Source organism: Canis lupus, chromosome 20 (assembly GCF_011100685.1).
Source record: "Canis lupus familiaris isolate Mischka breed German Shepherd chromosome 20, alternate assembly UU_Cfam_GSD_1.0, whole genome shotgun sequence".
In the NCBI taxonomy this organism is placed as follows: domain Eukaryota; kingdom Metazoa; phylum Chordata; class Mammalia; order Carnivora; family Canidae; genus Canis; species Canis lupus.
Window position 1 is genome coordinate 25,157,451 of NC_049241.1, and position 17,132 is coordinate 25,174,582.

Genomic DNA, 17,132 nt, shown 5'->3' on the forward strand with positions numbered 1-17,132 from the left:
CACAGTCTTTACCCCACTTTGGCCTACTGTCTTGGCTTATCCTGAAGGAGTCCTCTTTGTTATCAAAAGCTCCGTGAGCAGTTAGACTTCCCACTGAAATGACCTTGATGGGAACTGCAGTGATGCCCCGGTCTGTGCTGGATGCTCACCGCTGGGTCAGGGAGTATGTGGCAGAAATAAGCTAACCAACTGCCTACAGCTCGTGAGCATCCGGTGACGTGGCCCCAACACCCCTCCCCTCCATGGGTTTCTTCAAGAGGGAAGGGCCATCCTGTTGCTCTGCCCAGGGTGAGGGCTGGTCTTCCTTCCTGCTCTCATTACATCCTGTTGGAGCAGATACCTTTGTTTCCCGGGCTCTGTTCCGGTGGCTACTTAAGGCAGGCAAGTGTCAGACCCCAGCATTTATGGGGTATCTCCATATGGAAAGATTGCCTCATAAGGGATCAAAGGGGAATGGCTTCATAGAAAGTTTCCATCTGAGGGGGTGAGAGCAGTCCTGGAAGGAAGAGGCTGGGCAGTTTTGGGAAGCCTACTGCTCTCTCAAAGGCGGTGGGCACTCTCACCGTCTGTTCTAGCCCAATGTTGGCACAAAGGGTGGGGAGGGGACACCCCCATATAGAGCGGGAGGTCTCTTTCCCAGAGGATTGTCCGGCCTTTGCATCCTGCTTTTCCGTAATGCGAGCCTGACGGTATGTATTTTGCAGTGTTGCCGTCATTTACCAAAATCCCCCACGACCTCGCCATCCGCACCGGCACCACGGCCCGTCTTGAATGTGCGGCCACCGGCCACCCTAACCCCCAGATCGCTTGGCAGAAGGATGGAGGCACGGATTTCCCTGCTGCTCGTGAACGACGCATGCACGTCATGCCCGATGATGATGTATTTTTCATCACAAATGTGAAGATAGAGGACATGGGGCTTTACAGCTGTACCGCCCAGAACTCGGCCGGCACCGTTTCCGCGAACGCCACCCTGACAGTCTTTGGTTCGACCACTCATCCCCTAAGTATATGAGTACACGTGTGCGGATGTGGGAGAGGGCCCTCGAATAGCACAGATACCTAGTGGCGAGGTTCTCAAACGTTCTGTGGAACCTACAGTGGCTGAATGTGGTGTCCTGGTTCTAGTTGTTTAAAATGTTGAGATGTTGAGCTGCTAACATTTTCTTGAACAAGTGGTTTTGTTTTTTTTTTTTTTTTTTTAAGATAGCCACTGAATTAAGGGAATATTTTTTATAGAGCTTTGATATGGAACATTCTAGACCTGGCCTGCTGAAGAATAGAGGCCTGGCCCAGGAGAGGTGGGGGAGGAGGGGTTTCTGTGTGGCTCGGGGTTAGTTCCCCCTCCTTGTTGAAGCCACCCCCCCCCAGGATGGTAATGATTTAGTCATTGTGTTCGGTCTTCTAAAAAGCTCGCCACTCTGATAAAAGATCTCACGTGGCACTTCACTGAGGTGTTGGACTGTGCTTTGTCCAGAAGACAGGGCAGGCCCACAGAATAACCATATGGTCTCCTCTGACTTCTTGCAGAAACCCCGTCCTTGGTGGTACCTCTGGAAGACCGTGTGGTGTCTATGGGAGAGACGGTGGCTCTCCAGTGCAAAGCGACCGGGAACCCCACCCCCCGCATCACCTGGTTAAAGGGGGGCCGCCCCCTGAGCCTCACTGAGCGACACCACTTCACCCCCGGCAACCAGCTGCTTATCGTTCAGAATGTGGTAGTGGAGGACGCGGGCCAGTACACGTGCGAGATCTCCAACACCCTGGGCACGGAGCGGGCGCACAGCCAGCTGAGCATCCTGCCCGCCCCTGGCTGCAGGAAGGATGGCACCACTGTGGGCATCTTCACCATCGCAGTGGTGTGCAGCATCGTCCTGACGTCCTTGGTCTGGGTGTGCATCATCTACCAGACCAGGAAGAAGAGTGAGGAGTACAGCGTCACCAACACAGGTTAGCCGCTGCTGGCTGAGCTCGCCGAGGGGAGAAGAGCGGTGCTGTCCGTAGAGGAGGCAGGTCCACAGGGGCACCCTTGGCCCGTGCTTGGTGGCCGCCGTGTGCTGGCTTGTTGCCGCAGTGACCTCACGGTACTGTGCTTCTGCTAGTCCTGGCTCCACTGCCATCACTGCGCTCTCTTTTGCGGGCTCAGACCTCCGACTGCTCCATTTTTGCACCCAGGTGGGGAGCGAGGCTAAGCTGGGCCCTCCAGACAAGCTCTCTACACAGCCTGGGCGGCTGCTGTTGACAGATTCTGCTGTCTGGGCCTGACGGTTAACAAGTGTTTTCATTTCTTATCACCACAAAAGATCAGGGTACCTGGTATTTGACTGTCCTGTCTCCTTGCAGATGAAACCATTGTGCCGCCGGATGTTCCAAGCTACCTCTCTTCTCAGGGGACTCTTTCTGACCGACAGGAAACTGTGATCAGGACTGAGGGTGGCCATCAGGCCAATGGGCACATCGAGAGCAACGGTAAGGCCTCAGAGCCTGACGTGGCCATGTCCTCAGGAGCCTCCTGCCCCTTCCCAGGGCAGGTGCATGGCTGTACGTTGAGCACATCTGACCCAGAAAGCTGGGCGACTCAAGCCTTCTGTCGGGTTCTCTTAGCCCTGCCCTGTGCATGGTCTGCAAGGTTTTAAAAATCCAACCCCCAGGAAGTTACTACATGGGGCTTACATCTCCTAGTCAGGATGAGGTAGGATTGAAATAAGAAGCCGCAAAGGGCATTACAGGTCCTGAAAGCAACCCATTCGTTGAGTAGGGGATAGGCCCAGGCCTGCTCTGTGGCCCCATGTCTGCTACTAGAACATTCTCCTAGGGTGAGCTACCTCTACAGGGGAGACTGCATGCTTGCAGGGGCAGGTCTGTCCTTCTAAGAACTGCTCACCAGCACGGCTCTGAACACCAAAAGGCCTGCCTGCGGGGAAGCCTGTTACAAATGCTCCTTGCTGGTCAGCCCAGGCACCTACCACCGTAAAGAACATTGTAAAAAGGACCATTCTAGTAGCCTTGCCACTTGTTCTCATCAGGCTGACTCTGAGGAGTGAGCCCCTCATTTCTAACTGTGGGAATCTACTGCAGGTGTTTGTCCGAGAGACGCAAGCCTCTTTGCAGAGGTGGACGCTCATGGCGTTACGTGCAGGCAGCCCCAGCTCTGCACCGGATGTAACAAGGAGCCGTGGGACGGGATGGAGAAAGCCCAGCGGAGACCTGGTCCGCAGAAGATGGGTAAGAGATGCTCTCATCAGGCAGCCTTCAGTTCTTGAAATTAAAATTCAAGTAGACCTGTTCATTCAGTGAGAGAGATGCATTACCGGTCTAAGTCTAGCTCAGAGTTTGGTATTCAGTGCATAAACAGGAAGCTGTGGCCTGGCTCTTGTAATCTGAAGTAGCATGTCTCCTAAATAAATCTGTGCTGTGGTGAGCCTGGGCTTGAACTTTCCAGATTTATAGGCAAATTAAATAAGGGGCAAGGCCCAAATCAAAGTCTCTTTTCACCAGGGCTGTTTCTGAGACTATTTGTCTAATTATTCCAAAGACTCCTGACACCACAGGGATGTCATGCAGTGGGATTTTTTTTTTCCCCCCTCTGTGATCAGAGCAGTAGGACCACTTTCTCTCATGAAGCAATTAATCTGAAATGCTGAAACATGGAGGGCCCCTTCTTCACTAATGGCTCGGTATCAGCCCAGTCCTTTCTCTGGGCTGATGCAACACTTGGGGGAAGAGGAGAGTTTTCATAGAGTTGGTCTGTGCAGGCCCCTGGAGCTCCCTGTTCCGGGTGGGGATGCAGACCTTGGTGGCCATGGCTCTAATCTGTCTCCGTCCCCGCAGAGCACAGTGGCCCGGCTGCGTGCGGTGACTGTAACACTGACTCGGACGGTTACTCCAAGGAACAAGCTTTCTATCCTCAGCCTGTGACCAGAGATGGCGCACAGCCCGGTACACTAAGCAGCCAGGAGCCCAGTCAGACGGACCGGGAACATTCTCTGCATCATATGACCAGTGGGACTGCTGACAGGTCCCGTGCCGACTGCAAGGGGTCCCTCTATCCCAGTAACCACGACAGAATGCTGACACCCTTGAAGAAAAAGCCAATGGCACCTCCAGATGGGAAAGGTAGATGTTCATGGTCTTCCAAGGAGGCACCTGCAGGTGGGGGCGGGGAGGGGGTCGGTAAGCAGCCGGACGGGAGGCTCTGACATGCCCTCTCCTTTCTCACAGGGGCCTCCTCTTGGACTTTAGCGAGGCTGTGTGAGCCAGACTCCATAGACCTCCAGCCTCCCTCGACATTAACTCCAGGCAGTCCTGAGCTCCCAGAAGCCTCCTCGGGCTTTCCTGACGTCCCCAGTGAAGGCCAGCACTTGCTTCTTTCCAACGGACACCTCCCCCAAGCGTGTGACTCCAGTCCCGAGTCCCTACCGCTGACAGGACAGCTCCCCGGGCAACGGGGCGTACCCCTGCTCTTTGCACCGAAAAGCTAGGCTTTGTCTACCTCAGCTCTTGTGTCCGTCTCTACAGGAAAGAGGTAGGAGAGGCTGTAAGGAAGCTTGAGTTCAAGCGTCACTGATGTGTACAGAGTTTTTAAACTTCCATGTGGAGTGTCCGTGGTCTAAAGGACTTGCAGCTGAAGCACAGAACCGCCAGAGGCTATTGTGTACAAAAGCAGAAAAGTATTTGATACCATTGTACATAAGAGTTTTCAGAGATTTCCTATATATTATATATCTTTTGCAGAGGCTATTTTAATCTTTAGTGCATGGTTAACAGAAAAAAAAGTACAATTTTGACAATATTATTTTTCATATCAGGTTGCTGTTTAATTTTGGAAGGGGGGCAGGGAATAATAGTTCTGGTGCCTTAATGCATGGATGGAAGTTGTAGAAGCTAAAAACCACATTTGCTCCTAGGAGTATCTGGCGGGTGGGGAGGGGAAGTCCTTGGGTTTGTATTGCACTTCATAGGCCAGCCCCGTGGGAGGCTGTACGGCCCGAGCCTTCGTGTGCGTTGGAACTCACTTCCTGTCAGTATTGCTCACGTGTGGCTGCTCTCGCAGCTCCCCTCCCTGCAGAGTCCAGAGATGCCCATGTCGTCCTGTACCTCTGCCATACGTGACTTTCTTGAAAGTTTAAGTTCTTGCCAAGCAGGACGGGGGTGGTTAATCTGCCACGAGGCATTTGTTCCAAGCAATTAAGCACTGCCTGCCTTTCTTCTATGAGAAAAGCAAATGTGGTTGTCATCCGTATCGTTCGATTGTCATTCGAGGCTTTTTATTAAGGTAGAGGCTGCTGGTGTTGGTACCTGTGGATTTTTCAATAGTGATGTTTTAGTTCTGCCAATATAATTAATATGACATTGATCATGGGGGAGAAAAAGGATCGAGTCCTTACTTTTCAGGGCTAGCTTATCTCTACTGAGGATCCGGAGCCTGTCTCTCCACGTCCTTCCCTCCCACCGACAGACCCGGGCTGGGACTGTACAAGCTTAAGAAGCCCTTGACCGGGGCCTATTTGCACTTTGGAGACCTGTAGCTAACCATCTTGTGAGTGCCAATGTGTATTTCAGGAAAAACTGCATTGAAACAAGGTCCTTAAAATCTCAGAAAGCAAGTTCCTTTAGCCAAAAAGCTGAAGGTACAGACTGACAAAATGGTTGTTAAATTTTACTGTCCGGTGTCATCACTGTTCTAAAAGGTAAGCACATTCAGACTTGTGTTCTCAACAGTCAACTGATTAATGTTACTTCCACAAAATATGTGAATTTGCTGCTTCTGAGAGGCAATGTGAAAGAGGAAGTATTACTTTTATGTACAAAGTTATTTATTTATAGAAATTTTGGTACAGTGTACATTGAAAAACATGTAAAATATTGAAGTGTCTAACAAACGGCGTTGAAGTGTCTTTAATAAAGGTTCATTTATAAATGCTGATTGTGTGGCTGGGGCATTCTTCTACCTATGCTGTAAGCGGCACTGTTTCACCCCGTTCTGTTCCAAAAACTCCCTTACATTCTGCCTTTAATTATCTGTTTTCCCAAAAAGGGGAAAATTTCTTCTCGGCAAGCAAAATCATATACTTGTTTGCTCCGGGGAAGATACACCACCCCTGGATTCCTGAGATTTCTAACAAACACCTGGAGCTTATTAGTCAAGCTCTGAAATGGTGACCTCCCCCATTTCGTCCCTTCTAATTTCCAGTACTGCGCAACAGACCTGACCAGGCGTGGAGAAATGGTGCTGTCTCCCCGCTGGCCCAGGCCCCTCCTCTGGGGCTCGCGGGGAGGGGGACTCAGGTCCTCAGTGGGCCCACCACGCCCTCCCAGGCCCTGGGCTGCAACTGCTGGCTCTGTCTCACACCACGTGGGCTGCTGGACACTTCTCTGTAAAATAATACAGTCGTGTTCTTTAGGGGACATCTGAGGGTAATTAGGAACAGCAGCCTGGCTGCCAGAAGAATGCCTGCTTGCACCTGCAGTTCATTGTTTTTAAACGGAGCCCGAAGCTTCACCACAGGGAGACACCCAGTGGCGGGCACCACTTTCCTGCTCCCTGTCGAGCTCCCCCCCCTCCCCCCCGCCCACCACGACCCAGTGAGAAGCGTCTCTGCCTCCCTCGGTGTCCGCTAGCACGGGGCAGGAGAGGCAGGACAGCTACAGATCCAATGAAGGCTCTGGGCAGCATCACCACATGGATTTATTACGGGGGTCTGAGAGGAGGGCTGAGGGCACCACCAGGGCCAGGGCTCCGGTCCTCGCACACCCGAGCCTGGCGACTGCAGCTGCTCGCACGGCGTCCCCTTTCCTGAGAGCAGAGCATGGGGCACCGTCCGGAGTCAGGGGCTCGCTCTGCCAAGTTCCAACAGCAAGCTGCGGGTTTGCTCATAAGCACCAAGAAAGATGAAACCTCCCAGACTGATGGCTGCCGTTCGAGGGAAGACACCTGCAAATAATCTAGGGGAGGAAAAAAGCAGAAGGAAAAGATTTTTTTTAAATTGGTGTGTGTAAAAAAGGTTAAATTCCAACACCCACAGCTTGCACAGCTCAGCACACCATGCCCATTAAACCCGACCCAGCACTTAGAGCGTGTGCTTTTGCTCTCAGAATGGCACTGAATTACATTCCCAAGCAGACTCGTTGAAGTTGGGTCCCAGCTGCTTGTTAGCCAACGTGGCTAAATACCAAACCACTTACTCGTGAGCCTCACAATTAAGTCTAATAATTAGTTAAGAAAAACTCTGTCTCCACAACAGTCCCGTTGAAAACCTGCACACCGGCTGTGTCCCTGGGAGATGAGGAACCGGACCCTGGGAGTGGAGTCACAGGCCTAAACCGTGGGGTGGGCCTCGGCCCACCCTGGGGATGAAGGTAGGCTCTGCGTGTTGGAGATTTTCCCACAAATCCGCCGCTCCTCCCAGTGACTCAGTTGCATTTTGTCCTGACCCGAGAGGCCCCCGGATGTGATGCTAGACCAGGGAAGTGAGTCTCCATGCATTCCCTAGTTGTCTTCTCCTCTGGGGAAGGACCAGAAAGGCCAACGACCCAGGCAGAGCCTCTCGAAGGTTCAGTCCCCACACACCACATGAGGCCGGTCAGAGGTGCGAATAATCAAAGGCAGAGTAAAGAACAATATTACTGGGCATGCAAATTGGAGGTTCCCTCTTGAAAAACCACCCCGTGGCTGTGCACAGGCATTTGTTCGAAGGGGTTCGTCACAGCCCTGCCGCTAACCAGAGAGACTGCAGAGGCCCCGCCTGAGGCGGCCCACAGGAACCGACGCAAACTCCCACAGCAGGCTCTGACTAAAGTGCAGTCCCCAAGCTGTGCACATGATCACGGCAAGGATGGGTCCTCAACTTTCTCCGGGGGGCCAGGATGACAGGAAACATTCCCTGTCTTTCTAGAATAACAGCCTTTTTACCAAGAGTGTGACTTCTGTAAGCAGAAAAAATCAGAACTAAAGGGCTTTGTAGTGAGGACGCTCTGGATGAGGTCTAGGGAAGGAAAGTGTAAGTGGTCAGGTTTTCTGAAAAGGACATAACCCCTAAGAGGAGGAACATCCACAATAAGCTAAGTAGGGACTGGCCAAGAACGTGGATGGAGAGGGACCCGCGCCCCGGTTTCGGCCCCCCTGCTGGGACAGGTCAGCGGCCTCCTGAGCGTTGCACGGCACTTCTGAGGAAAATGGACTTCGTGTTGGGGGGGCCCCTACTTTGGTTGGCAAAGTAAGGATTTAAGTCATTAAGTGAAGTACTACAGACGAGAATCTCTTGTTCTTGTCTAGAAGTAACCATGGAAGCGATACAAGGAGAAAAGCCGGCTCAGCGTCAGGCACGGTTTCTGGGCTCGGTGCTCGGTGAGGACAGAAACTGCTCAATTACGGCTTCGAGGCCCCTGGGACCCTCCTGCCCGACCTACAGAGAAGGGGGCCAGGAGGGAGGCCTGCAGGGGCCGGCACGGGGGGGGGGGGGGGGGGGGGCCTCTGCCACCAAAGCCTCCCTCCCTCCCTCCCTCCCGAGCGGCCTGTCTGGGTTCAGCCCTTGCTGCTACTGAACTCGGCTGCTCCTGGCTGCTCCTGGCACGAGGCAGATGGAAGCACTTCATGGTTTCACTAGATGACAATTGACTCTATGAACATAATTATAGCCTTAGAGCAGAGTCATTTGTAGAGCAAGCGCCCCAACCCACGAGGGGGCCGACACTTGAGCGGAGGGGGGCTGGGGCTGTGCGCACGGGCGGCCGCGGGCGTTACACGAAGGGCGCGGCCCAGAAACGGGGCAAGGCAAGGGGCAAGGAGCGATGCGGGCCCAACGGGCTTCGCCATCCGCTTTCCGGCTGGTGGACTGGGGAGCGAGTGGGGTTTTCATCCGGGAGAAGCCTGTCCGCCGCAGAGCGGAGAGCCAAGTAGGCGCCAGCACGTGGTCGTCCCTGTGAACCAGCATGGCACCACCGAAGCGTCCCCACTGCCCCGGGAGGCCAGCACGGGTGCTCCCGCGGGGCAGGTGTGCTCAGGCTGGAGGAGGGGCGGCAGGGGCCGCGTGGGAAGCAGACAGGTTGGGTCGGGGCCCTGGATGCCCAGGGCTGGGGGGTGGAGCAGGGGCCCAAGCTGGCAGGGATCTTTTTGTTTTGCTTGCTTTTAGTTACAATTCTTTTGTCAAGTTAGTTGGTGCCTTTGATCCTCTCAGTAGGAAGCTGGTGGAAAGGAGCATCTCTTGAAGGACAAGTGCGGCTGCTTGGAACACTCTAAGGACAGCACCGTGCACTACTGAGAGCCCCAGCTTGAGAAGCAGATTTCCACATTACCTTCGCAGGGCTGACACTGGGGACACTGGGGCCTCTGCCTCTCATTCTGGCGCGGCCTATTTACTTAACACCAAGCACGCAGCCCAGCTAGGACAGGGAGGGCTCCGTTGCCATCAGCTCCCCGAGGGAAGGCCTCGGCAACCCTGCCCACCCTGCCGTACCCGCCTCTGGCCGCGGTCTCAAGAAAGGCAGATGCACTGCAGCTCCATACCAAGTCCACAGAGCTGAGTCAAGAGCAGAGGTCTGACCCGTAGTTGCCATAAAATCAAACATGAGCAACAGTGAAACAGATCGGGCAGCGAAATTCAGCATACGGACTTTATGGTCTAAAAGAGCCACTGCAGGCAACATGTCTGTGACCCCAAACCTGCTGGAAACACTGAGAATCTTTCACCTGCTACTGAAGAGTGGCCTTCGAGCTCTCTCTTCTCTCACACCATTTCACTGTTCAGTGGGAGATCTGCGTCAAAATCCGTGTGTCTGAGCTACGAGCCACCAGCTTGCGCCAAGTTAGCTCTAAGTGGCTGACTTGCGGCGCACGTGCTCCCACTCCGCCGTTCCCTTGCGCATGCTCAAATACTCCTTCCCATTAAACCCACTTCTTGTTTCAAAATCCTTAAGTCCATCATCAACCAGCAGCAGTCCTTCACAGGTGGCCCATCCAACAAAACCACCTGACACGACCTACTTTTCAAACTACCAGTTAGAAATTTTGAATAGAAAATGGGGCCATTCCCCTGCAAAAACCTTACCCGGGTCCTGATCAATATGCCTCATGTTCCCCAACTATCAGCCAGCTGGATGAAAAACCTGGCAAGTGCACACAACACTATAATCAAATCACCAACATGGCACCTGGACGAGGAGGTGGCACTGCCTCAGCTTTGCTCTCCCCACCAGCCAAATCCTGCCACAACGCTCACTCCTGGCCCTCCAGGAGGAGGCTGAGGCTTTGCTCTCTCAGGAAAATCACTCGTAGGCCATTCCAAAGAGAACGCTGTAATTTCGCACACCTGTAGACCCGACACTTGGATCTCTTTATAGATTGTAAAAGCAACGTGAAAAGCACGTTTTGAAAAGTAGGTGTTTGAAGACACGATGCTAGAAGTCTGCGGTGCTGAGGAAAGCACAGAGCGGGTTCTAAGCAAGACCACGCGCTCGGTGGTACAGGGAAAATAGCTGTTACTGATAACAGTCCTAAGTCTCCCCAACCACAAGCGCTTTCCTTTAAATGTTACCCTGGCTCCCTTGCATTCCTAAATTACGTAACTGGAAGCCTGTTTGCTCAGAGCTGCAGCCCAGAACCTGTGGGGCGGGGGGGGGGGGGGGGGGGTGCACGTGGATGTCCTCCAACACTGAGATGGCCAAGTCTGGCAATCACGTGGCTAGACATTGCGTCAACCTGACTGTGCACTAGCATCTCACATAGGCGACATCGAGTATGTTTTATGTGGTGTAAACAGAGACCCAACCAGGCCGACCAGAAGGAAGGAAAGGGGTTCATCCCGCTTGGGCTAAGCGAGGAAGAGCCGGGGGAGGGGCGGAAAGGCAGTTTCACCTTCCTTCTTGTCCTTACCCTGACAGCCCCTGCGTCCGCCAGACCCCGTGCAGCGCAGAGAGTACATTGCCGCTAGCGGTGCTGGAACCAGCCTGCGTAACAGGACAACAGACAGAGCCATTATCTTATGAAATTCCCCAACTGATCGTCAGATGCACAGCTCCCACCACCACCCTCTAGGACAGTCTGAAACAGTGGGGAGCTTCTCGGGAGTCAGGGCCCCCGGACCGCACTAGACCAGAAGCCCTTCCACTCAAGCCCACAGGTAAGCCTCCCAGGAAGCTCCTTTCCTAGGCTCTCGCAGTACTGAGCTGGATGCAGAGCTCACTGGATAATCCACCGACAGCTGTTGGACCGGAAGAAGACTGAGAACAACAGTAACTGCTCTGAGAAGAATGGGCCATAATCATAGAGCCGGTCCAGCTGTGAACTCACCCAAGTAGCTAATAAACACATTCAGTAAAGAGAACTGTGTTCAGTTTAAAACAGGACCGACCGATACTCTCAGGTTTGGCCTTGTCAACCTACATATTAGAATCTTGCATTCATCTTTCCACTTTTCCGTAAGGGTAGGACTTTCTTTTTTTCTATTGTTGTGCCCCAGATATGTTATGCACATCGCATTCCATGAGATCTTGGTCTAGCTTTTTCTGTATCATCTTTTCAACAAAAAAAAATTTTTAAATTTTTAAATATTTTATTTATTTATTCATGGCGGGGGGGTGGGCAGAGACACAGGCAGAGGGGGAAGCCGGCTCCCTGCGGGGAGCACAATGTGGGACTCGATCCTGGAACTTCCAAGATCACGCCCTGGGCCGAAGGCAGGCGTCAAACCACTGAGCCACCCAGGGATCCCCCGAAAAAAATTTTTTAAACCATTCTGACAACTGTCCTGATTCATCTGGCCTGAGTTCAGAGCCTCTAGCTTACCTGCTGCATAGCATGAAGCAAGTCAACTCTCTGGGCCTCAGGTCTGTCACCCGTAAAAACAGCCCCACTTGCTTACAGAATGTCTGAGGAGAATTTCATAAAGGTTAAAATGCTATACAGACACTGTATGACTACAGACAGTCTTATCAATGTGTCCATTTCACGAGTGGTCCAGGAGGCAGCATAAGGCTGCTATTACAGGGAAGTGTTACACTGCTTTTATTCACTTTATATACATAGGAGCCCTAGTGCTACCACGTACCAGCATCTGTTGTATCTACATTACGTTATTTTACACTTACCTTTGCCAACATGATTCTTGTTTTTGCCACATCCAGAGGTGTGGTGACTGCAGCTGCAAATCCACCTGTGCATATAAAAATACCCAACACATAAAGGAGGTATTGTTGTTTACTGTGTTACACGGTGTGGTCTTTTATTTTACAATTCCTCGCAACTCTGCCAAAATCCCTCCCTAATCATTACCCCCACTGGACAGATTTAAGAAGAGGATGCACACATGCAAAATCCACCTGCTGCATTGCTTTTGTAGTGATGGTAAACCACACATAAAAGAGATGACAGGATGATGCTTTATACACTCAGGTGAGGAAAAAAAAAAAGGGGGGGGGGCATAATTTATCTTGCTCTTTTGTGGAGCAACAAACCTGTGTGTATACATGGTTGTGTGTCTATGTTTAGACACCCACTGTCAGTATGAGAAGCTCATTGCTCCCAGTGAGTCCTGGAGGCCCATGCCTTCTATGGACCACTGTTCTTTATCCCGACTCCAAAATAACTTTGTCTTTTCTGGGCTAAGACAAAATGGGCAAACAGAAATATGCATACTGCTATAAGGACTTTTGGTATTAATGACTAAATTCTCTGAGTTAAAAGAGTAAAAGCTTTCTTTTCAGATATATGCAGGCTTCAGATAACAGGCCAGGCCAGGGAGTGACATTTCTAGGCCCCACTCTGCACCCTCTTCCAGTTAGTCTTGATTCAACAGGCAAAATTCCTACAGCTTCCTCCCACCTTCTCTTCCATGGAATACCAAGACTGACAAACTGGTATTTTAAAAATCCACACATTTTAATACCCATATCTATGGACAGAGGAATTGGAGAACATTTTTTTTTAACAGAAATCACAGTATATGGTGTCTTTATTTGGTGTGATGCAAAGATGTATTTTAATCCCCAAGAGGCCTTAAGGAGATAGAAAGAATAAACCCAAAAGGGCTTTCTAAAGATTCAGCTTCCATGAGCTAGGCTGCACAGTTTTATAGGGGCAAATGATGCTTCAGAAATAACATCTCTGTCTCTGATTTTTGTGGCATGTGAAGGTCACTTGATCTCCACCAAATATCTTTCTACTAACATGTTGTAGAAATAAGATCCTCACACTGAACTCTGGTAACATGTATTATGACACTGACTTTTTGAAAGATGTACCCATTCATGCTTTTATGTTCCATTTTTTGATTACTCACAAAGGACACATACCGAGAGGCTAATGATGATCAGTTACATGAGTACTAGAGTCCCCTTTTGTTTTAGCTACTTTTGTGCTAAGAACATCTGAAACATTTTCCTTGGGATTCAAAACCTGCCTGAAATTCAGGTACTTATTCAACTTCAGGCAGCGAACCATATTATCCAAAACGCCCCACCCTAAATCTGATAGTATCCAACTCTGTTTCCCTCACTGGCTGCCAGGGTTTGCAGGCCCCATCCCGGAAGAACTCTTTCAGAGTCAGGGAGGCCAAGCCTGAAACCCCTACTCTACTCATTGCCTGGCCTTAGATACAATACTTACTTTGGAGGTAAAGCACCACAGGAGTCAGGTACTTCTGTAACTGCTACCCCATGCTACAGGTAGGGAAACTGAGGATCACTGAGGAAGGATACAGAACTCACAGAAAGAAGGTTTTACTTAGTGCAGAGCTGAGACTTGAACATTACTGACTCCAGAACATGAGCTCATGGTCACTGAGTGTGCTACGGGCCTCAGTTTTTTCACCTGTAAAAAGCAGTTAACAGTATGACACAGGGACTAAATGAGTCTGTGCCAAATGTCTAGGACACTGCCTCTTTTCTGCAACAGCAGAGAGAATGTGTGATTTTCCTTCATGGCTCTAGCCCAGCACACACAGCAGGCATTCAAAAATGCTTGCCAGGTGCCCTGGATAAGCATCTGTAGTTGTTACAAACCCGAAGTTTCAACTCGTCCTCTCAGAGAGAGGAGGAAGGGGAAGCTCAGAGCTAATACTTTGGGCCTCCTTTGTACCTGGCACGCTGGGACTGTACCAGGTGCTGTCAGTAATTACTGTATCTTGTTTGCACGGGGATTACTATTCTACTTTATAGACAACTTGCTCAGGGCCACACAGTATAGAGCTGGGACTCAAAACCACATGCATCTTAGCTCCAAAAGTAGTGCTCACTTATTACATGATGACTCTGATACATGATAAGACATTAAAATGTGTCTGATTGTTAAAACTCAGAAGTGCATACACCATTATCCTATTTGAAAATGCTCGCAAACTAACCTAGACCAACTCTGAAGCCTTAAAAGTTGGCGATGACATTACCTGTCCCCTGTCTGACCACTCGAGCTTTCCTAACTTACCTTCACTGCCTAGTGTTTGTCTTCTCATAAATGTGGGCACCAAGCATCAAACTTGTCTTGGCCATTAGCAAAAGTGCACCTTTCCCTTACTGTGGCTGCCTGCCAATATGCTCTTAGACACTGCTGTGTCCTACCAGGAATAGGAAGAAAAGGCAAAGGAAAAAACAAATATGCTTAAATAGGTCCTAATTTTACTATGATGGTAGCTGTATTTTATGAGTTATTAATAAATCAATTCTAATGTCTTCAAATATCAAGGACTGCTTTAATAGACAGCCTTCACAATGTTTTTTATGAGGTTGCAAAGAAAGGCCTGTGAGGATCACGTAATAAAATAATGGGTTACAGTGCGGAGGGGGTTGGGGACCTGTGCTTTTAAAAGTTAAAATGCAGTGATTTTCTACATCTCACTTAAGGGAACTGTAAACTGCTAGTAATAAATACAAGGAACATGCTACCCTATTAGACAGGAAATAATTATTTGGTGCAGCCAACTGTAGGCTGCCTGTGCGCTCACATCACACATGAAATAACTTTCTAGGGGCTCCACAAGAGTTAGGTGTTTACAGAATGTTAGGCCAACTGCTTTCAAAGACCAAGTTCAGGGGAAAATGGATGTTTACAATGAAATGACATCTCATGCATCCTTAGGGAACAAATGTAGGTTCTTCACCACTCCAAACAAAGAGCCACCTCCCTACAACAAGTCTGGAGCTGTCACCTCCCAGAAGCAGCTGTGAAAGTGGTGGGGATAGCAGTGGGCAGTGCTGACATGCAAGAACCTCCCTGGCCTCCCCTCTCCTGATGAGCCTCAGCAAGAATAGCATCTCCATGCACCTCCTATGCACAGTCTCCACACAAGTATACAGACACAGAGTGCTTCAACAACAACGAAAGTGTTTTTGTTTGTGATTCAAAGTTGTGTTAGGCCTTCTCATTTGTTACCCAGATAAATCCTTTACTCTGTTCTGGAATTTCTTTCTTGTTTTAAAGATTGATTGAGGACAGGATACACCTGCGCACGAGTGGAGGGGCAGAGGGAGAAAATATTTAAGCAGACTCCCCACTGAGTGCGGAGCCCAATGAGGGACTCAGTGCAGGGCTCCATCTCATGACTCATGAGATCATGACGTGAGCAGAAACCGAGAGCCAGACACTTAACCAACTGAGCCACCCAGGCGCCCCATATTCTAGAATTTCAAACCATGGGAATATCTCTCCCTCTCTGTCCCTCCGACCCTCTGTCTTTGGGTCCTGCTCCTTCTCTCTCAGAAAACGTAAGTAGATGTTAATTATGAGAAACTGACCAAAGAACCCTAGAATAGTACATATCACTATAGTAGCAAATGTCATAATTACTTAAGCTGAATTATGGCTTTATGTTTAAAAATTAACTTGAAGTGAGGAAGTTGGCAAAATCTTTTTTTTCCCCCTAGTTTAACCCCTGACCAGAAGCCAAGGGAATTTCTGAGCATGACAAGCCATCAACACCTCCAATCTCAGGGGACATTTTTGGATATTTGTGCCAAGTAGTTTATAAAACAAGCATGGGCACAGAAAAATGCCAGAGATAGCACAGAGCGTGGTTCATCCAGGATCATTTAACCAATTTAAAACTGGAAAAGTGCACAAGAATGAATAACCTGATTTCTGATAGAAGGCCAGTCTTATCACAGCCTTGGTGGCCAAGTGAGGCTGCAGGGTCTGAGCGTGTGGTGGGGAGGGACGTCAGGCCTGCGAAGAGTGGTCTGAGACAGCACGTCATTAGTCCTCTCTAGTGTGGTGGGCATACTGGCACCACAGACTCCCACAGTGCATCACTTTTTCACAAGCTGGAATATTTTTAAATGTTTATCTTTCACAAAGGTTTTTAAATAGTAACTGTATCCCTCAGGATCAACATACCAACTGAAATTTTAAAACAAGAGGGATATAAACAAAAATATACTTGTTTTGTCTTTTGCTATATATATGGGGATCTACCTTTAATGGATTTGTGCAGACGTAGACAAACTCCTTCACTTACCAGAACCTCAGCTGAACTGAATTGGAGGAGTTTTTCAGTCTGCATGATTATACGGAGTAAAACTCTATCAATATGTTATTTTCTCAATGCAACTGTCAATATGAATGTGAGACAGCTTTTCATGTTCTGGGTGTTGGCTGTTGCTATGGCAGTGGAAACATACCCCCATCGATCAGTTCCATTTCAGAGCTTACAAGGGCCAATACAAACATTATCCCCACCTATCCTTGCAGTGATCCCCGCTAAGGCAGCGGGGGCACATCTGTGTTACAGGTAAGGAAGAAGGCCCCAGTCTCCTTCCTTAGTTGGGGGCAGAGCTGAGACCTGACAACTCTTTGAGTCCAGCAAGCAGGCCCACACCAGGTACGTGGCTCTGGGCCAGCCCATTGCCTCCTCCACGATGCAGCTTCCATCAGCCACTGGGGCAGAGCGCTACCCAGCTGCACTTCTCAGATGAGCCTCCACTCTGAAAGGGCCTGGCCCCCCAGACCTACCGCCCAGTGGATGGCTGATAAAGTTTCTCTTCCTGTTCTTCTAATCTAAGCGCTTAGTGCTTATCACAAAGCATTATTTGGAAAAAGACTGTAGTGAATGCACATTTCCTTCATAGAAACAATGCTTGTAAGCAAAGCTTTGAATTAGCTACTTCAGGAACGGGACCAGAGAATATATACTTCTTGCTTCAACACA

The 17,132-nt window shown here is 50.0% G+C and overlaps 2 protein-coding genes across 24 annotated transcripts in view; one reads left to right on the forward strand and one right to left on the reverse strand.

Annotated features, from left to right (window-relative positions):
* Positions 1 to 5,926, forward strand: part of LRIG1 (leucine rich repeats and immunoglobulin like domains 1) — a 110,843-nt gene extending 104,917 nt beyond the window's left edge. The window contains exons 14-19 of one of the 2 annotated variants that reach the window (XM_038565891.1): positions 705 to 1,007; positions 1,531 to 1,950; positions 2,344 to 2,469; positions 3,079 to 3,225; positions 3,832 to 4,116; positions 4,222 to 5,926. In XM_038565891.1, coding sequence (XP_038421819.1) covers positions 705 to 1,007; positions 1,531 to 1,950; positions 2,344 to 2,469; positions 3,079 to 3,225; positions 3,832 to 4,116; positions 4,222 to 4,481 — 1,541 coding nt within the window. In that variant the 3' untranslated portion in view covers positions 4,482 to 5,926. The remainder of the gene's footprint in view (positions 1 to 704; positions 1,008 to 1,530; positions 1,951 to 2,343; positions 2,470 to 3,078; positions 3,226 to 3,831; positions 4,117 to 4,221) is intronic. The other variant, XM_038565892.1, reaches the window with a different exon arrangement.
* The window catches only part of SLC25A26 (solute carrier family 25 member 26), a 196,316-nt gene continuing 184,345 nt past the window's right edge, over positions 5,162 to 17,132 (reverse strand). For 15 of the 22 annotated variants that reach the window (XM_038565905.1, XM_038565898.1, XM_038565895.1 and 12 more), the window contains 6 exons: positions 12,085 to 12,149; positions 11,783 to 11,865; positions 10,871 to 10,944; positions 6,755 to 6,945; positions 6,209 to 6,375; positions 5,162 to 5,298 (listed from right to left, as the gene is read on the reverse strand). In XM_038565905.1, coding sequence (XP_038421833.1) covers positions 5,271 to 5,298; positions 6,209 to 6,375; positions 6,755 to 6,945; positions 10,871 to 10,944; positions 11,783 to 11,865; positions 12,085 to 12,149 — 608 coding nt within the window. In that variant the 3' untranslated portion in view covers positions 5,162 to 5,270. Of the gene's footprint in view, positions 5,299 to 6,208; positions 6,376 to 6,664; positions 6,946 to 10,870; positions 10,945 to 11,782; positions 11,866 to 12,084; positions 12,150 to 17,132 lie in introns of those variants that run through there. The other 7 variants (XM_038565900.1, XM_038565899.1, XM_038565897.1 and 4 more) reach the window with 3 other exon arrangements.